At 55.1% G+C, this 20,713-nt stretch overlaps 1 protein-coding gene across 4 annotated transcripts in view; it reads left to right on the top strand.

Moving 5' to 3' along the window:
- Positions 1–20,713, top strand: part of RPS6KA2 (ribosomal protein S6 kinase A2) — a gene marked incomplete at both ends in the record, with an annotated part of 314,056 nt that overhangs the window by 248,390 nt on the left and 44,953 nt on the right. For all 4 annotated transcript variants that reach the window (XM_080699904.1, XM_080699903.1, XM_080699902.1 and 1 more), the window contains 6 exons: positions 2,140–2,219; positions 3,343–3,449; positions 4,624–4,661; positions 6,024–6,166; positions 12,863–12,933; positions 14,345–14,433. In XM_080699904.1, coding sequence (XP_080556030.1) covers positions 2,140–2,219; positions 3,343–3,449; positions 4,624–4,661; positions 6,024–6,166; positions 12,863–12,933; positions 14,345–14,433 — 528 coding nt within the window. The remainder of the gene's footprint in view (positions 1–2,139; positions 2,220–3,342; positions 3,450–4,623; positions 4,662–6,023; positions 6,167–12,862; positions 12,934–14,344; positions 14,434–20,713) is intronic.

The following is a 20,713-nucleotide window of genomic DNA, read 5'->3' as shown; positions in this document are numbered from 1 at the left end:
GTGGTGCCCACGCTGCCTTTTAAGAGAACGCTGTGTCGAGTGTTCTAAAGACAGTAGCTCAGAAAACCCTCAGAAACTGCCACCCAGGTAGGTTACAGTCGGTGGCTATCTCCAGCTTTTGACACTCAGGGAAGTAACTTACTGAAGGTTTCATCTCTTTCTACCAAAGTCTGTTTCTCTCTTCCTCGGTGTCTCATCAGAAAAGCATGGGTAAGCCTCCAGGTCGCCGCGTGTGATGTCTGGTGTCTCGGGTCAGGCCACACCATGCTCAAGTGTTCTTGAGGCTCCGGGAGGGAGGCTGGGCCACAAGCGGGACCACACAGCTCTGAAGCGGGTCGGGTCGGAGGCTTCTGGCTCTGCCTGGGCTGGCCTCTGATGAAGCCGAGTGAGCAGTCTAGTCCTGCGTGGAGGTCACGCAGCCTGTCCACTGAGGAAAAACAGAAGCTGGCATGCCGTGTGCACCTGCAGGATCCAGCGGGGCCAGGCCGGGGCAGCCGCAGCAAGGCCCCGCGCGGGTGATGGGGAAGGCGTGGGAGCTGACGTTATCTCACACCTGCCCCTGATTTGCCAGCATCAGGTCCCCATGTGTCGTGTAAATCGGCTTGCAGAGAATTTTTTTCTGAAGAAATTAAAGAACTAGGCATATTCTAAAACTCTTACAAGTAACTTTGAGAGGTGCCAGGGTTTGAAGGCCTTGGGAATGCCAGGCACGCATTCTACACTGAGCTGTACCCCAGCCCATTTACCCAGTATTTTTTAAGGATTCCAGTGCTGACTTTTAGAGAACTAAGAGTTTCTGAGTACATGGAGATTCTGGAGCCCCTTCTGGCGGTAAGTCCTGTGTCCATAAAACAGGAGCCAAGTGACAGACATCGCTAATCCTGGCTGGCTGTCATGGCTGACTGACCTGTGCTAACGCCGCGGCCTCCCCGGCTCACAAGCCCTCCATGCTGTGGCCTGCTCACAGCTTGCGGCCCTCGTGGCCTTGACCCCGGCCTTCACAGCTGGCGGCTCTCGTGGCCATGGTCGTGGCCTGGGGTCACAGCAGCTGCAGGACCCCTGGCCTCTCCCACCCCTCCTGTGCTCACTCAGTCCCCGTGACAGAGGCCTGCTCTCATTAAATGTGGACAGGAGCTGTGTGGCCTACCTGTCCCTGAAACATACACAGTAGATCCCAAATTGTCACCCACGGCGACCAAACCAAGTTCACAGGCCCCGTTGTCACGACAGAGACGGCCCAGTGACCGACCAGCATAAAGCAAGGATGTGGGGTCCACCCGTGCCCAGGTTGTGAGGACACAGCTCCTGGGGGGGCAGGGAGCATGGTTCCCACTCCATCAGAACCGCCTCCCTTGCACAGCAAGCACCACACAGTGGAAGCCGCTTCCAAAGGTGCTTACCCCGCTGTTACTGAGTCATCACCAGTGCTGATGAGGCAGGGCAGGATAAACATGTGCTTTGCTCCCTGCGAATCCTGCAGTGCCCTTTGCCTTTAAGAGGGGGAAGGAGGAAGGGAGGGAAGAAGAAAGAAACGGCATCTCAAGATTCTAGCAAAAGTGAGATTGAGCCGGGCGTGGTGGCGTACACGAGTAATCCCAGCACTTGGGAGGCTGAGACGGGAGGATCGCTGTTTGCAGCCAGTCTCAGCTACTTAGTGAGGCCCTCCACAACTTAGTGAGACCTGTTTAACAATAAAGAATAAAAAATTAGTCTGGGAATGTAGCTTGGAGGTAAAATGTCCCTGGGTTTAATACCCAGCACCATAAAAATAATAAGTAAAGTATTATTTATTTTTATTTTTATATTGATGCACTGTATTTGTACATCATATGGGATAAAAACTTGTGTAGATATACATGCACACATCGCCCAGTTAGCCCCCACCCCCCACCATTCCCTCCCCTCCCTCCTTCCCATGCTTAGTAAAGTATTATTTTAAAAAGTGAGACAGAGAACTTGGCGCCCACCCCGCCCCTTGGCTCCCTGGCGGGCTGGGCTCGCTGGCTCCCCTGCACTTCTGAAACCACAGCTTGTGGTTAAATGGCCTTGTTTGCACCAAAGACAACCTGGGCCCCACGAAGTGTCTGCGCCAGGGAAGCATGTCCGCGGCGGCTGTGCTCACCGTGTCTCTTCCCTCAGCCTTCCAGACCGAAGGGAAGCTCTACCTGATACTGGACTTCCTGCGGGGAGGCGATCTCTTCACCAGGCTGTCCAAGGAGGTGAGCCCCCTCCCGCGGGCGTGTGCATGTCTGGGGGGGTGGTGTGTGGTGTACGGGGTGCAAGTGTGTGGTGTGTGGTGTGTGCAGTGTTGGTTTCCAAGAGCTCACACAGCCACACACAGAGCGGCACACCCTCCTGGGAAGGCCTCTGGAAACCGCCTCCGCAGCCGCCTCTGACACTCACCACTGCACTGTCCAGCCCCTGGGTGGGGCGGATGGAAACGGGACTGGCTTTCGGTGGTCGCGGGGACAGACTGCGCCTCCCACACCTCGCTTCTATCCCAGAAGGAGCAGTCAGCAGTGTGGACCACTCCCCGAATTCACACGGCCTGTGTGTGGGAGCATCTGCTTAGGCCTTCACACACTGCCCGAGTTCCATAGCTCCCTCCCCACCCCAGGGCTGACCTCGACCCCCAGCACCTCAGACAAGAACTTCTAGAAAGCTACTCCTGGCCTTCCTGGGATGGAGGAAGTGGCACTCTGCCCTGCCGGTGGTGGTGCCGGTCACGAGCCAGTGCATTGCAGCCCATCAGCCCCACGGCCCCCTGCACGTTACCACTGTCCTGAGCCTCCGTGCAGTGTGGGGACCCTGAGTACACGGCCCCTGCTGAGACTGACTGAGACTGACCCCCTCAGCTCGATGTACTGCACTTGTGTGCTGCATCTGGTAGAGCTGGTCACTCTGGGCCACGGCAGGTCACCAGGCCTCCACTTTCACCTACCCAAGAGGTGAAGACGGAAGACAGCGCACGCAGAGATTCGAGGCTCCTCGCCCGCCCTCACAGTGTGGCTTAGCTGTTAGTAGGAGATGCTGTGGCCTCACCTCAGAGGACTCCCATTAGCAGGGGAACCCAGAAGTGCTCTGCAGAGCAGAGGGTGGTTGAGAGCAAGCTGCCTGGGGAGGCGTGTGCCCGGGCTCTGCTCCCAGGCTCACAGACAGCTCTGTGATGGCGCTCTGGCCCCCCTCCTCTGCTCGAAGCCACGAAGAGAGCCCACCTCTCATTGGAAGAGCCAGGAAAGAGCTAGAGAGTTCAGATCCCTGCGCATGTGCCTTCTGGGGCGAGCCTGGGCTTCCTGGCAGAGTCTCCAACACCCACTGGACCACTGTTCTTTTCCCCGCTAGGTGATGTTTACGGAGGAGGACGTCAAGTTCTACTTGGCTGAGCTGGCCCTGGCTCTCGACCACCTCCACGGCTTGGGGATCATCTACAGAGACCTGAAGCCCGAGAAGTGAGTGACCCCATTTCCCGCTCACTCGGGAGTCTTCCCCAGGGTTTACTTCCATGTCAGTGCATTGCAGATGGGCACTGAGACCGTCTCATGCTGGCCCACCCTGCCCCGCCCTTGAGTACCAGGCAGGGGGGGCGGATGCCCCCTCCCACCCTGTAAAGGACCTAACTGGCCGCGTCGTGTCTGTGGGTTTTGTAGGACATGCCCAGGACTGATTCCATGTGCCTGCCCCTTCTCCAGCAAGATGCCCTTGCACCTGATGGGCGTCCAAGAGGAGGCAGCAGGCCCGCCTCCCTCGCCCTGCCCTGTTCTCCAGGCTAGGCAAGCCTTCCAGCTGCAGCAGTGAGCTCAAGGAGCGTGGTCAGGGAGCTGCTCTGGGTTGATTCTCCTGCTCGCGTCTGGAGTAGAGGCAGGCAGGCTTTCCCAAGACAACCAAGAGACAGTGGCCCAGCTCTGGCTCACATTTGTATGTCTTTGGTGATGATAAGCTGTCATATTATTATTTCTGTGATCATTTGCTAAACTCTTCTAAAGTAGAATGTTAATGTCCCTCCAAAATAATACTGTTCCCATTTCAGGGTTTTTTTTCCTTTTTCTCTTCTTCTTCCTCCTCCTCTCCTCCTCCTCCTCCTCCTCCTCCTCCTCCTCCTCCTCCTCCTCCTCCTCCTTCTTCTGTGGGGGTATGTGTGTGTTTGGTACCAGGAATTGAACCCCCAGGACATTTTACCTCTGAGCTACACCCCAGCCCTATTTTAATTTTTAGTTTAAAACGGAGTCTCACTAAGTTGCTAAGGCTCTCTTCAAACCTGTGATCCTTCTGTCTTGGCTTCCCCAGTGACTGGGGTTACAGGTGTAGCCACCATGCCCAGCTCAGATTTTTTCCTTGCTGCTTTTTGTGAAGCTGACAAAGCAGCTCGGGTGACCTTCTCTGGGGCTCAGAAGTTCTAGAACTTGCAGAGTGGGCTCAAGAATGAGCAGGAGCCCTTGGCTGGTCTCCTGCGCGGCAGAAGCTGTGGGGCGGGGAGGCGGCCATCTGAGAACCCATGTACGCGCAGGCGGCCGCCATCCCCCCACCACACTGGTGTGAGGACATCCCAGCCCCGGCCTTGCTCTGGTCGCGCCGCTGCCCATCAGCGGCCTGAGCTCTCTAAAGCCTGTTTTCTCCCTTTTTCAGCATCCTCCTGGATGAAGAAGGACACATCAAGATCACAGGTTTGTAAAAGATGGGGCCTCCCTCCGTGACTTCCTCTTGGCCTTGGTAAATTTGAAGACCAGCTCAAAATCATGGCCCTGGCTGTAGGAATATTTATGCTTCTCTCTGAGCTGGCTGGATTTTTTCTGGACAGGGGCTGGTTCTCTTGTGTGTGTTCTCACAGCAAAGGAAGGTTCAGACTCCCCGGTCCTCCACACACACACACCTGAGCCCCCTCCAGGCCTTGCCTCTGCCTCCTGGATGTTCAGTTCAAGAACCCCAGGCCCTTGCCAGCACTGACCCCAGGGCTGACCCCTGGGCTGGCGTCCCTCTGCTGTCAGCATGCCCCCTTGCTTAGGAACCTGTGGCCTTCACCCTGTCTCCTGGCCCACAACAGGAGCCGCCCAAGCACTCTCTGCATCCATCCAGCCCCTGCAGGTTCCGCCAAGCTGTACACACCGCCCCACTGTAGACCGCCCGCCAGATTAGCTTGCTCTGGTCACTGCCAGTTACCAGGATGTTAGTGGCCTGCAGCAGCACCGATCACTATCGTCTCATGGTTCTGGGAACTGCAAGCTCCCAGGGCTAGACTCAGGATATCAGCAGGCTGCGTTCCCTCCGGGATGTCCAGGGAAGAATCTCTTTTCTGGCCTCTTCCAGCTTTTAGAGTATGTGCCAGCACTCAGCTGGGGCCCTTCCTTAACCAATCATACAGCAGCTTCAAATCTCTCTCTCCTTTTCTTCTGCCCCCCACTTCACATAAAGGCCCTCGTGATGACATTGTGCCCACCGGATGCTCCAGGATGAGCACCCATCCTTAACCACACCTGCACAGCCTTTGCCCTGGGTCTCACCTGTGTGCAGGTCCCAGGGCAGGCGTGGCCACCTCTGGACAGCGTCATTCTGCCCCTCGACCTGGCCCTGGCCTCGTCCCTTCAATCTCCACACACCATTGAGTCTGCCCTGACCCCCAGCCACTGCCCTCCTCCCCACAGCACCCTCAGCCCGCAGGGCATTCACCTCCCACCCATCTTGTCAGAGCAGTGGCCTCTGAGGGCCACGCACCTACAGCCGTGTGTTATGGAAAAGTGCCCCGGCAATCCACAGCTGTTGCTAAGAAACAAGCCCTCTGGGTGGTTGTGTTTCTTAGTAGGCGCTCTGGGCTCTGGAGATTCACAAAGAATGCCCCACACTCTGAATTTCGACCTTAGGAGGGTGCCAGACTCTGACGGCACACGTCACTCTACCCTGCGTGAGAGGGAGGGAGGGAGGGACTTGTGCTGCCCAGTGGCAGCGTTGATACAAGTGGCAGGGTCTGTGTGGACACGGTCCTGAACTGGGCCAGGAGACCAAAGTCATGCTCTGTGCTGTGCTTGGTTCAGATTTCGGCCTGAGCAAGGAGGCCATCGACCACGACAAGAGAGCCTACTCGTTCTGCGGGACGATAGAATACATGGCGCCGGAGGTGGTGAACCGGCGGGGCCACACGCAGAGCGCCGACTGGTGGTCCTTCGGCGTGCTCATGGTAATGGCTGGTCCTTGGGGGGCTTCTGGGCAAGTTAGCAGTCCCCAAGTGAATTCCCATCCCAGGCTGGTAGAGAACCTGGCGTGAGTGGGGGAAGAAGGGCCCGAGCCCTGCCAGGTTCCAGGACTCCGAGGGGGTGGGCTGAGGTTCTAGCGTTCCCTGGCAGCCGCTGCCTCTTTCTGTCCATCCCAAGCTCCCACCATCAGAAAACAAAGCCAGGATTGAAATGGCGTGCAGATGTACTAAAAACCTTCTTTATACTTCACAATCTTACGGATTTAGTGAGGGTTTCAGGAGATGCAGTGATTTCCATAGTGAAGATAACTTTCTTACTTTATAAACAAAAGCCTTCTACATGGTTATAAAAATTAGCATGAGCCAAAGCGTACATGGACTCGAGCAGTTGTCTACATCTAAAAAACTGACTTCCAGACAAAGCACACACGCAAACGCGGTATTCCACGGTCAGAAGGGAATGGCGTGGGCCCCCTTTCCCAGTTCCCGTGAGCTCCGTCCTCCAGCCATCCAGGCAGCACCTCAGGACCCCGCGTGCCCTCTGCATGGGCCCGGCTCTGCCATGCTGGACTCTGACACGGGCAGTAGAGGGCCACAGCAGTTCAGGGTTATCCTGACACCCCTCCAATCTGTGTGTCAATAAAAGGAGAAACCGAGGCTGTGAGAGCCTTAGTGTACGTGATGACGGCGCTCACCCAGCACCAGGCATGCGGCGCATCCACACCGGCTTCCTTCACGGCCAGACCGCTCTCCTCCCACCACCCGGGTGGCCCAGGGCTGAGAGCTGCAGCCCGTCCCCGGGAGCCTCAGGCTGGCACTCTGCTCTCTGGGTCCTGGTCCTGGTCCTGAGGCTCAGAAACCCCAGCTGTACCCACACAGGCTGCTAACCTCTCCCTGCCAGGGATAACGTCCACCAAACCAGCTCAGGAGATGGCTCAGCTCTCAGAGATGTCCACCTCAGACCAGGTGGCTCCTGCCACGGGACAACACTTCTTCCCCATCAGCAACCTACAAGGAAAGCCGAACCTTGACGGGAAGCCGTTTGGTCAAGTGGCGTTGAGAGAGTGCTTAATTAAGCGAGTCCACGCATGCGGAGCATAGACCATCAGGATCCAGACCATCATGAGGTCCGTAAATGCTGGCTGGAAGGGTAGCTATGGTGGTTCAGCAGCTCAGATGCAACTCATCTTCGTCCCCTATCCACAGCCACGTGTCCACGGTTGACTCCAGCCCCCGCCCCAGCTTCTTCTGACCGTCCTCTAGATGGGCCAGTGGGTCGTGGCTAACTTTCTGCTCTTCATGGGGAATCTTGCGTGCACGGCTGTGCTCCCACCCAGACGTGTTGGTTTCCTTTGACCCCTGGGCAGCAGGTGTTTAGTGGGGTGGGGGTGATGGGCTTCCTTGAGGCCCCACCCACAGCAGACTTTGCTGGGAAGTCTGATGCCGCCTTCTCTGGCCTGGGTTGAAAGTCCAAGATCATATCTGCAGCATCAGGAGTGTCTCTGTCCTGACAGCCCCCTGCCCCGAGAACCCAGACTCCACTGGAGCAGGGCCGGCCACACTGCAAGCCTAAGCTCCCCAGCGGGACCCCTGGCTTCCTCCTTGCACATCGCTTTCTGAGCTCCCGGGGTGACCTCTGGTCCCCCGCGAGGTTGAGGGAGCCGGCCGTGCACTGGGCTTCTGGATGAGCCGCAGGTGGTGCTTAGGGGAGCCTTTGCCCAGGGCACAGAAGATGAGATGCTGCCCTCACCTCTCAGGGTAGCTGAGGTTTAAAAAGCGGGGGTCTAGCCAGAGACTGGAGATGGACGTGGTCAGAGAACCAGAGCCAGAGTCCAGGCATTATCATGGCCTGAGGCAGTCAGGGCCAGGCCAGGGGACGTCCTCTGATCAGCTGCTGCTGGAGAGACAAGGACCATAAACTCTTATCCTATAATTAAAAAAATAGACTTAAGTTCTTTTTTGATCTAAATCATGACAAATCAAGAAGATGAAGGATGAACTGAGGAGGACCGCCAAGGTTCCGAGCAGGGAGGCTGGTAGGAGCCAGGGGGACCGGACCACGCCTGGCCACCCCCACCCAGCCCTGCTCCAGAGCGCACCTCGGGAGACTCCCGACCCCCGCCTCTGCGTCTTCTTGCGCTTCTGCGGCCACTGCTCCACAGCACCTGCCATTCACAGTGAACATTCACGTCGCTGAAGCTCCCAGCAGCCGAGAGTCCGAGCCACGTCACCTCCTGACTCCAGCAGGAAGCAGCCCTGTGCCCTGGACCCGCTCCTCGAGGGATGGCACAAAGACAGAGCTGCCACAGGCACGTGTGCGGCAGCCCTCGCCCAGCCCTGGCTCCCCAGAGTTTGAGAAGCTGACCATGAGGATGGCCACTGCTCCCAGAGGCTCCCTCGCCCCAGTGACCGGCAGCAACATGCAACCTGCAGGAGAGGTCACCCAGGTCCCCTCCAGCAAGGGACACTCTTCCCTGTGCTGATGGGAAGGACTCTGCCAGGGAGGGCTGTGCTGGAGAGCCGCCATCTGCGCAGGGGCGTGTGCATCGTGTAGGAGGCCGCAGCGGGGTCCCCACCACACCCACCCGCACTAGAAGTCTCCAAGGAGCATCCTTCCTGCACACAGGCATGAGAACTGGCTCGGCCATCAGCGACACCTCCAGCTCACACTCGTCCTCTGCCCAGACTTGTCTTCCGAGGGTCCTGCCACCCCACCCCTTTGGCCCAGCCTGGGCTTGGTGATCTTGGGTTCCCAGCGCTTCTGAGGTCAGCACCAGAATGACTTCCGCGCCAGGGAGAGCTGGACCTTGAGGCCACTCAGCATCGCGTCGCACTGGGGCCACCCGAGGGCACCGTTGTGGAACCAGGCTGTCGGGAAGGCTGAGGGAGTACCCGAGGGGCACTCCCACTCGAGGGTGTAGGAGGTAGTGCTGTCCTGGGCCTCCGCCTTCAGAATGGCCGCGGCGGACGATGCTGTTCTCACCCCACAACCAGGCCCAGCGGGCGAGGGCAGAGCTGCACAGCCCCTGGCTGAGTCGCAGCATTCCCTGTGGTGTCGAAGGACAGTTTTCACGGCCCCTGAGAGGCCACCACCCAGAGCACTCCATGCCAGTGGCTAAGAAGGCGGAGAGAGAAGGCCCTGTCTCAGGGCCAGAGCCAGCTGGTTGAGGGTGCTCACAGGTGCACACACACAGCCCTTCGCCCTGCTGAGACCCAGCGCTCAGGGAGCCCGGAGCCCCCGTCGCTGCAGGAGCCTCTGCTCTCTGCTGGATCTCATTCTATTCTAAGCTCCTAGCTCCAGATGGTTTTGCTCCAGAACAGCGCGTGTCCACCACAGTGTTGGCCTTCCTCCCTCTGCGCTCTCCCAGGACACTGGCCAATTATTAGCAAAAACCCACTAATCTCCATCCCTGTGTGAGCTGTGCCCTTTGTAAAGTGTAGCTGTGGGCAGCAGGGGTCAGCCAGCAGTGTGCCCCCACACAGACCCACTGGGGAGACTCTGCCCCCATAGCCAGTGCTGCCACCACCCCATACACACCCTGCAGGGAGAGTTTGTCAACTTGCAGATTAAGCCATTAACTTGCTTTTGATTTGTTTTTAAGAATATTGATCCACCAGCCAGGAGTGGTGGTGCACGCTTATAATCCTAGTATTTGAGAGGCTGAGACAGGATGATCACAGTTCAAGGACAGCTTGAACTACTTAGCGAGGCCCTTTGTGACTCAGTGAGATCCTGTTTCAAAATAAATAATAAAAAGGGGTGTAGCTCAAAAGTAGAGTGCCCTGGGTTCCATCGCCAGTACCGCCAAAAAATAAAAAATAAATAAAAAAAGAATATTGATCCACCAAGTGAACCTGAATTTTGGGTTCCCGGTGACCATGTGTCTCCTCACCCAGCTTCCCCACCCCTCCTGGGCTCCAGGGCTGGCTTCTGCCTTGGGCTCCGGAGTGGTCCCTCTAGGCAGGGCTTCACCCTCCCCGCTGAGGTGAGGGGCTGGGAATTCCTTGTTGTGGGGCATCCTGGGCATTGTAGGCTGTATACTGGCATTTCTGGTCTCCCCAGACTAGATACAGGTAGTGCCAGCACCCCAACCTTGAGTCACAAGTGCCTCCTGTCTTTGGGAAGTGTCCCCCTGGGGCCGAGGACCACTGCTTGAGATATATCAACTTACTCCTGGTCCTAGCCCTGTCCTGGCTGCTCAAACGAAGCCAGGTCTGAATCATAGTCCCTCACAGGTGTGCACGGCCTGGCCTTAGTGCTGAACTGAGTGAATCTCTTGGAGCCCGCCCCAACATGAGCTCTCCAGTTGGGGGTCCCTGTGGGGAGCCATGGCTTTGGTCAGTTTTCCCTAGAAGCCGAGCAAAACTCACTCCCTGTGCTGCCTAGAGAAGGTCCTCATGAATATACTATGTCAATGAGACATCGAGACTAAGACGTCCTGAGCAGCTTCATTCAGCGGTAACACTGAGTGGCTCCTCTGGGGGCTCGCACGGGAAGAGACGGAGCCAAAGCCCAGGGACTCGCATAGCTGCCGACAAATAGCCCCACCATGGTGGTCGCCCCTCCTGTCCTCGTCACGGGAAGTGCTGGTGGAGTACCATGTCGGGTGTTCTGTGGGCTCAGAGGTGGCCCGTGGACCTCACTGCAGAGGAAGAACTGCATGGACAAATGGGGGAAAAGAGAGAAACTCAGAGACCACGGAGCCTCAGTGTTAGAGTCATAGTCAAAAGCCAGAAAGAAACCACTGACAGAAGGCACATGGTGTTCCAGCCGAGCGGTTTAAGTAGCTGGACAATGCCCGGTGTGGGGACGGAGCGCCACGCAGCAGGGTCCAGTGGCGAGCAACCAGTGGTAGCCTCCGCTCTGCACAGCCAGAGGCTCTTCCAGGCAAGCGAGATTCATGAACGCCACAAACAGTCTCGAGGAAAGAGAGGAGGAGGAAGAACAAAACAGGAAGAGAGTTCCCCTTGCTAGTATGATCCTATTTTAGGAAAGGTGGTAATTCGTATAATCAGCTTATATGTTCATCCTGTTTTATCAGATGAAGAGCTCATCTGCTACTGAGAGCATTCTAGCCTTGCCATTTAATTATGTTTGTCTATTTTTGCTTCGCATCTGGACTCTTGCTCTTGCTTTTTGGTCCTGAACATTCGTTTGTTGCCGGCAGCCAGCTGCTCTGTGTGCCTTCATTAACCGTACACGGGTAGACAGCAACTTTAACAGACGCGGTGGCTTTGGACACCTGAACGACAACTTGCTTATTTCAAAATTTTGTTTTCAGAAAGGAGAACATGGATATTAATAATGCCTTAACTGCATTCAGTTCTTTTAAGCTTGTAATTTCACTCCACAAATACCTGGAAATCTTAGGAAAACTCTTAGGTACATTTCAGTCTTTATACTAGCAGGAAATTGGGAATACCCTTAAGTATCCAGCAGTAGACACACTGTTATACATATCCACATATATAACCATATTACAAAGAGTTTATAATACACACAGAAAGTTTTATATTATTTTGTGAAAAGTTAACATTCAAATCTTGTCTTTATGTTTAAGATAAAACAGCTTGAAGAAAGTACTAGAAGATAACAAATGGTAACAGTGGCTATTCTTGGACAGTGGGATTAGGGTGATTATTTTAGCCTCTCCAGTTTTATGTATTTCCCCAGGAATTTCAAAGTGCAAAGTAAAAATATTGCAGGCTGAATTGTAAAGGGGCAGAGACATACAGCGGGGGGAAATCAAGCCTGGGACGTATTTAATAAGACCAAATAAACAAATGCACCGGACGTTACTTTCTCATAGTTTAAACTGACATAAAAGGCGTAGAGTTTAATGAATGCTTTCACACATTTCCATTGGATTCAAGAATCTTATTTATATGAAAAGGATTTTTGCTACCATTCTATTTCTTGTACCTTAAATGATTGGATGTGCATACTCCAATAGACCCAGAGATTCTAGACCACAACCTCCAGGGCCCATGGAGTCCCTCCCCCTGCTCCTCCTCTTTCCTCTTCTCCTCCTTCTCCTCCACACGGCCCACAGGGAAGGCTGGGCCCTGAACCACATGGCGTCTGAGCGCTGGCTGCGTCCCTCATTCATGTGGCACGCCCACTGCACCAGAAGCTCCCAAGGCCGAGGTTCCTGTCTCTGTGAACATTCTCACGCTATATTCCAAAACAACCAACCACACAACGTAGAGGAACGGAGATTTACTTGCTCACAGGCTTTGGGTTGTAATGGGTTGTTTGTTTGTTTGTTTGTTTGTTTGAGATCTTAGAGTTTCAGTCCATGTCAGGCTGGGCTTCATCCATGAAGGTCAGGACGAGAGCTGGGCTCTCACATCATGGAGGCTAGAAGCAGGACAGCCAAAACCAAAAAGTGATGATTCAAAGACAAAAGCACAGCCCCTAAGCCGCACCCCCAGGACCCTTCTCCAGCCGCACCCCACCTGCCTAGGGTACTACCCAGAAAATCCCATCACGTGGCTTCACACTGATGAGACCACAGCCTCGGGGCTTTATCTCATCAACTCTGATAGCAGTGCCGGGGCCTTTCAGAGGACATTCACCTCCCATGACCACGTTCGTGGGTCTGCACCTGCCCGGCGCTGCGCCCCACTCGCTGGGTTCTGGGCTGAGCTAACCAACTCCCCTGCTCTGTTGCCTTACAGTTCGAGATGCTCACCGGGTCCCTGCCGTTCCAGGGGAAGGACAGGAAGGAGACCATGGCCCTCATCCTCAAGTGAGTGGCAGCAGAGCCTCAGGTGGCAGCAGAGCCTCAGCCCCACAGCCGGGGAGCACGCTGGGCGTTGCCATCCCAGCGGGTCACTGGCAGCCACAGCGGGGTTCTCATGAGCCTCCAGCCTGAGGGAGCGCCCCGTCCGTGAGCATCGCCTAGGTGGTACAGCGGCCAGGCTTCAGAGGGGCATTGGTGACCCCACATGTGGCGCACAGATGCCCAAGGCCCAAGATTTCAAGGCATCCTTAGAACAGAGATGTGAGCTTCCTCTGCTCTTGTTGGCTATTCACAAGGTTCCCCGAACCCCTGCCTGACTGGCTGACTCAGACGGGGCGAGTAGCCCTGGCTCTCAGACCCCCAGAGCCACCGGGCCACAGTGCCCAGATATGAGCTGAGGGCCAGAGACGGGCAAGAACAGTAAAGCCCCAGATCAGTTCCTCCCTGCAGAGCACGGGCAAGGGATTAGGGCCAGTCCGCGTCCCAGAGCTGCCCTCCAGACTGCTGCAGGCACCCTGCTGCACACAGACCTGCAAGTTTTATCAACTCCATCAGCGCCCCGGGACACCCCGGCTGCTTCCACTCCATCCCCTGTGAGATGGAACAGATGGAAGCGCCCCGAGCGGGCCCTTGTGCAAAGCCAGACACTGTCCTCTCTCTAAGTCAGAGAGGGACCTCGCGCACGGACACCTGGAGCTGCAGCCCGGGGACTCCTAGGGCGACTACTTCTGCTGTGGAGATGTGAAGGGTGATCAGGGCTTTGCTCCTTCTAAAGCTGGGATAATCCCTCCAACTAGCCCAGGTGCTGGCTGGCACCCAGAGTCCCATGGGGATGGCGGAGCCTCTGAAGGGTCCACTCCAAGCTCGGTTACCAGCAGCCTCTGTGGTCCCAGGACCCCGGGCTCCCTGGGCCCTCCTGGGCTTGCAGGGCCCCCTTGACCAGATGTTCTGCACAGTGTCCCATCAGCCTGACGTGGGTAGGAGAGTACAGCTGTCCCCAGCGGGCCAGCAAGGGACACCCCAGAATCTACGCAGTGCCGCACTTCTCACTAACGGCTTTTTGTCTTGGTTTTGGAAAATGTAGTTCATTTCCATTAAAAATGTCAGTAGGATCACTATTGCTATTTTAATGTTTTTTTATATTTTACATGAGTTTTAAGTGGTGATTTAAAAAACCTTTTACATTTAATATTTAATACGGTAATGATCCTAACTATAAGCCCCATGAACAAAAGCTTTCTGATGTCCTCAAAAACTTTTAAAGTATAAACGGGTCCCTCGGGCCAAACTTTGGGTGCTGCCGCACTGGATGACTATGGATCCAGGAGCACAAAGGGAGCTGGACCTCAAAGAAACAGGAAAGCGCCCGGTCCTGGCAGCTCGCCCTTCTCACCCAGGATGCTGTTCTGTTTTTCAGAGCCAAGCTGGGGATGCCGCAGTTCCTCAGCATGGAAGCTCAGAGCCTGCTGAGAGCCCTCTTCAAGAGGAACCCCTGCAACCGGCTGGGTAAGCCAGGCCCCGCCGCGGGACCCCGAGGGCTGCCTGACTCCCACCCATCCCCTGCCCTGCTGCTGTGCTCCACCCTGCCCAGGTCGCCGAAACAGTCTTTAAGCCGTGGGGAAATATGTTCACGTAGTGTCTGAACTCAGGACAGGAACTCTCGATTTCCAAACCAGAGTCGCAGCCAACACGTTATAGGCTGTTTCTAAAAGTCTCTGGTTTCACACAAAACCATGGCACTTTTCTGATTCTATTTCCCTTATTTTGGGGACTCAGGCCTTTCAAAGGCTGTTTCTGCCTCACTGGCTCTTACACTAAGAAACGCAATGCTTGTTAAATCCAGATTTCTTTTGCAGTAACTAAGCATCGCCTGGTTTTCTTTCTCTTGGGGGGCTGTGCCCAGGTGACCTGTAGAGCTGTGGGGACCGGCCCTGAGACACCCAGGGGTGGATCCGCCACGACTCTGCCATTCGGCAGCTGGAGCACAGGGAACTTGGCACGTTGTTTTATTACACACATAAATGGAAGGAGAAAATTAATCACTCTTCTTTTAAAGCTATCCTCATAGGCACAAGCACATAATTAAGAAAGGAAGGCAAACGTTAAGTCAGGAAATATTTCATTTTGGAGAAAATAATTAGATTTTCCTCTCAGCGTGGCTCAACCCTAGAGGAAGCTCAGACCCCATTTGATTTAGTTAGCATATCAGCTTTAATTTCAGGGAACTTCTGCATCAATTTGTTATCTTTCCATTATTAAAAATAAAGCTGATATTAAAAGTACCACCCCTCTCCCCAGGAATACTTTCACAATATATGAGCTAGTTTACATATAATGACTTTATGATTTTAAGAAAAAGAGAAGTTAAAGTGATTTTAATTAGTATTTGTGCATTTAAATATTGAGTAATTCACATAAATTCATATTGCTAGGAATATTACTACTATATTCCACTAATCAAACACATTAACATTCAACCTCTAATCTAGGTTACAGAACTATTCCTTCCTATTGTTGTTTTTATTTTTTTCTTCAAAATAACCTACAAAAAGTTTTCCGTAGTTGTCTCTTCCTGGCAGTTCCCTACACCTAACTGGGCATTTAAAGCTCCCTCTTTACGAGCTCCGCGGTGGCTCACGGGGAGCCATCCTGGTCTGCACCCCAGATACCAGCCACCCACTCGTGACGTTCACAGACATGGGCAGTCCTCAGGCAGAACCCCCTGACGAGCACAGCCATGTTCAAGCTGGCATGGACTGCGCAGGATGGCGAGTGCAAGCTGGTCCCCTGTAGCGCTTGCCTGGTGGCCCCGTGTTTCCCGACCACCCTACCTAGCACCCCGGCCCGGCCCAAGTCACACCATACCACCGTACAAAGGACTGTGGTCCGGTCCTGTGAGCTGGATGGAATCCAGCCCACAGGGTAACTGTGACTTTCACAAGGCTGCCCCAGTTGGGGTCTCCGGGGCCAACCCTAAGGACAGGGACCACCCTTACAGGCCAGGGGCAGCTTCCCTGACAGGGGCCCCCAGGGCTACAGCCATCCCAGGAGCCAGTGGGGTGGAGAAGAGATCCCAGACGAGGAGCACTTGGGGCAGAGCAAACAGTGCTTGTGACGGCGGCGTCCTGCCGTGGGCCTCACACTTTGAAGGACCCCTGTGGGCTCAACAGAATTTTCTGCACATTGTCAGTGTGCCCAGATGGGACCTAAAACCTCATGAGACCTTGGCCAAGAACCAGCTTGCCTCTCTTTCTCGTGGACTCGTGGGTCATGACGACGGCCACTGTTGGGCGCCTTCGCCCACAAGTGTGAGGCCGTGGCACCCGCCCTTTGCTGGGATTCCCTACCTGTTCCTTGAGGAGCCATGGTCATCCAATGGGGCCTCGCTCAGCCTCGCTCCTTGGGGACGGCCTCCTGTATTCACTCGGCGGCGCTGCAGGCAAAACCCCAAGTCCTGAGGGCCAGGTCCCGGTGATGGTGACACACCAGGCAGCAGGCATTGCGGGCAGGTGAGAGGTGGCGGGCAGCCCACCCATGCCTGACCCTGGTCCTCAAGTCGCCTCTGCTGCTTCCTCACACCCAAGGGGCGGGCTGGCAGCCCTCAGGTCATGCTGCCCGAGCAGGTGGGAAGTGGGAGTTCCTAACCCCGAGCCCGTGCTACAGACGGACCCGGGTCCAAATAGCAAACACGCCCTTGGTCACTCACTCACAGCCAAGCCCTCCAGAGGTGGGGACATTTGCCTTCCCTGCCTTTCCTCGTCCTGAGGAAATCGGCTGCCTTTCCTTGATGTCTGCGTGGACCTGGAGTGGCGCTGAGATGACCCTGGGTGCGAGGAGGTGGCCGCTGTCAGGGACTGGCCACCGGCTCCGCGCGTCGTAACCGCCTCAGAGCCCCTTCCAACACCATGGGCCCCACGGAACGCAAGGGAACGGCTCCTCGTGTGTTCCCCACTTACTCTGAGCCCCGAAGCCCACCCACATCCCGGCTTGTTCCAGCCATCTCCTAGGGTCTGGGCCCGGCCAGCTCTCGGCGCTGAGCTCGGTACACTGCAATTTTGATTCCGGGCTGCACCTTCCTGAGGGCTCTGTCGGTGCCATTCAGCGTGGACGCAGCCACATAGAGTGTGAGTCTGCGAGGCAGCCAGGGGAGAGGCAGGAGACCCCTGATAAACCAGGTGAGCAAGTCAGGCTCCGCCCCAGGGCAATGGCAAGATGGCGTCCATTAAGCATTAAGTACTGTGTGGAGTTTAATCCCCATGACCATACTACAAAGTAGATACAAGGAGAAACCTGCAGGATTCGCCTATGAGAGAGAAAAAGCGGTCTCTCCATAAGAAGAGGTCTCTCCATAAGAAGAGGTCTCTCCATAAGAAGCGGTCTCCATAAGAAGAGGTCTCTCCATAAGAAGAGGTCTATCCATAAGAAGAGGTCTCTCCATAAGAAGAGGTCTCTCCATAAGAAGAGGTCTCTCCATAAGAAGTGCTTTGGGCTGCAAAGGAAAGAACTCATACATAATTTAAATTGTTTTAATTCAACAGACTTAGTTTTTCAAATCGCACCTAACTTTTCTCACAGTGACAGACCGCTTGGCGATGGGCATTGTTTGGGGTTGAACCGTTGCTGTCAAAAGCCCAGGTCCTCCTGTCTTTCTACTCACTGCGCTGCCCGCTGTCCCTCAGCTCAGTCACAAAGTAGCCGAGCAGCTGCAGTCACCACATCTGTGACAAAGGAGGAAGCGGAGGAAGTGGACGCGCACAGCTGCATCCGCCCTCTTCTGGGAGCCCTGGGGACTCCCTCGTAGCTCTTGCTGACTAGAACTCTGTCCCCTGGCACTCGTAGCCAGAACGAAGGAGAGAAATGAGGATCTGTGGTGGAGTGCCAAGAGGAGCGTGCTGGGAGGGAGGCTTGAGCAGCCTCCAGGGTCAGCCAGAGGTGTCCAGCAGGCTGCGGGCTCTGGAGGGGCAGCTGCGTCTGGCTGTTGTGCCCTGGCTCCTGGGTCATGCAGAGCCCCAAGAGGCCATTTCCTGGATTGAAATGAGTTGAAAGACTTCCCCTGTTCCTGAAATGCCCTGCAAAGCTCCGGGCCCTGAGGCGCAGGCCAGCTCAGTGTTCCCCACCACCCCTCTTCCTCATCAAGAGCGAGAAGCCGAAAATAACAAGGACCGGGCACGTGGACAGGCGCCGTGGCTCCGTGGCCAAACATCACGGCGTTCTACGCACCCAGCCGGGTCTCGTGGACACAATGGCTTTGCACACTCACATGGAAATGCCACAGTGTGGCCTCTCCTGCCTCGGAGGTCTCTCCTCTGCTCTCAACAATTCTCACACTGGTGCTGTAGACCACGGTCCTCACCTCATGCTTGAGCTGGGCTCTGCTCAGAAGTCCTGGGCGTCCCAGCCCCCTCTGCGTGGGGAAGTGGCTCAGCTCCACACCCTCTCTCCAGGGAAGAAACACGCAGGGGAGGAAGGAGCTCACCTCTCCTTGCTCAGCGCAGGAGCGACGCTCCTCCTTCCCCGTCTTTCCCAGAACACCACGTCCCTGTCTCTCCCATTGCGGAAGGACGTGCTTTGCCCCGATCTCTCAAAGTTAAGAAAAGATCCTTCTCAGCTAATTCTCTGCCATCACTGTTTCGGTTCCTGAGTTTAAGAACCAGGTTCTGACCCTTTCAGATTCTCCAGGGAAATCACGCCAGTCTCCACCTCCCCGGCATTCCAGGGCCATCCTGCCTGGAGTCTGGGGTCCCCTGTATTGGCGGGCATGCTGAGGCAAGACCAGGGACAGCCCTATCCCAGCACAGGTAGCACAGGACGTCTGCCTTCTGAATCCTGGACTAGGCACGGCGTGCCCGGCCCACAGGCCGTAGGCAGTCACCACTTCTCCCTGGGAATTGACCTTGGAGCTGCAGTCTCCTAGGCTCATCCCTGGTATAGACCTGCAAACCCCACGAAGCCAGCCCTGAGAGCCCTCAGCTCATCGCTGCTGGCACCTGGCTGAGAAGTTTGGGCATCTTGAAACACCCAGCTTTTCAGCAGGAATGGCTGATTTGGAGACAGAGATGTCAGGACTCCGTATTGAAATCCTCCAGGTGGACATGACCACCTGTGGGAGTACCTAGTGAAAAACCTCGCCCACCCTGGCCCTGCGCTGGTGGCAAGCTGCAGAATGTCTGGATTTCCTGCGCGGCCTCGAGGGAACGAATGTGGAGTGGGCTGGAGGCTCCCACGTGTCTCCGCCCCCCCACACACACACACGAGGCCTCCCGTGTTGAAAATGCAGGAGTTCAGGAAAGCCTTTTCGTTGTTCATGACTCCAATTCTTCCTCCTCTGCTGCCCAAGCGCGTGGAGTCAGCCCGAGGCACACCCCTCCTTCTGTGCTCTCCTTGGCATCGAAGCCTCCTGCGGTCAGAGCGGGAACCCTGCAAGGCTGCTCCCACAGCCTGCGGCTCTGACGCCTCCACAACTCTGGGGTCCTAGGGAAATGCTATTACTACTAATAATAGTAACAATCAACTTTTAGAGGACAGCTCTCTTCCTGCGGATGCAAGGAGAGGACAAGGCTGTCCCCAAACCCCAACCAGTCCTGTCCGCAGCGTTCAGTGCCAGGTCCTCCCCTCGAACACATGGGAGGGGAGCGGGCACCCTCTGAGTATTGCAGACCCCACTCCGGGGGCACACCTTTCACTCGGAGGAGCACACCTGACCCTGCACGTGGCTGTTGCAGAATGTCCTGCTGGAATCTGCCCACAGCCCGGCGAAGGAGAACCACCTGGACCTCCAGTGCCCTGTGCACGCAGGCTTGAAAACAGCGAAATAGAGTCTATGTGTATGACCTCTTCAAAGTGGAACCTTCCACCTGGAAGCAAATATTGTCAGATCTGAGGGGTCCCCTTCAAGGGGGACTTTGGAGCTGGGTGTGGTGCCACATGCCTATAATCCCAGTACTTAGGAGTACTTTGCAGGCTTGAGGATAGCCTTAGCAACTTAAGGAGAACCTCAATAACTTAGCAAGACCATATTTCAAAGTAAAAAATAAAAAGATCTAGGGCTTAGTCTGGAGGTAGAATGCCTCTGGACTCAGTACCTAGCACCAAAAGGAAAAAGGGGGGGGGGAGCTTTGGCTTCATCTAGACCAAGGTCAGACATCAGTATCCTGTGTAGAGTCCGTAGCTTAGAGCCAAGTGCTGATGACTTATTTCCAGCTTTGCAGCAACACAGGCCTCTGCAGCTCTCCTAAGTCTTGATTAGAGATGGAAGGTTCTTCAAGGCGTCCCCTGTGGCTCTCCTCTCCTTAACTCACGAGTTGATTCTATTTCCCTCTAATTTACACTGAGGATGTAATTTTTCTCTGTTCCCCTGCAGAGAACTCCCTGGGATTTCACTGCAATTGGATTTAATGAATTGTATAAAAATCTCAATTTGTTTTCATTGAATTTTATACAGAATTTTTATTCTGCAGAGCTGCTGGGCAAGAAAAGTATCAAGGTTTAGGAAAACACAAGACAGAACATTCTGTAACATGGAAGTCTTAAGGACCGAAGATTGTGTGTATTGGTTCTAAAACACCCAGCCAGGGTTTAGGACTTTACCTGGAGATCTTTTCAGAGCACTGGTGCTCCTGCTTCCTGGGACTGGTTTTCTACTTGGTTTCCTCTTACTTTTTTTGCGGTGCTGGGGATGGAACCCAGGGCTGCTTGTCAGGCATCCACCACTGGGCGACACCCAGCCCTTTATCTTTAGTCAGGCGATAACCGTGCCATGCTTTGCAATATGTTGTCCATCCTGATC

Source organism: Muscardinus avellanarius (assembly GCF_963383645.1).
Source record: "Muscardinus avellanarius genome assembly, chromosome: 8".
Taxonomy (NCBI): Eukaryota; Metazoa; Chordata; class Mammalia; order Rodentia; family Gliridae; genus Muscardinus; species Muscardinus avellanarius.
The sequence above is the reverse complement of the archived record's forward strand: the minus strand, read 5'-3'. Positions and strand labels throughout refer to the sequence as shown.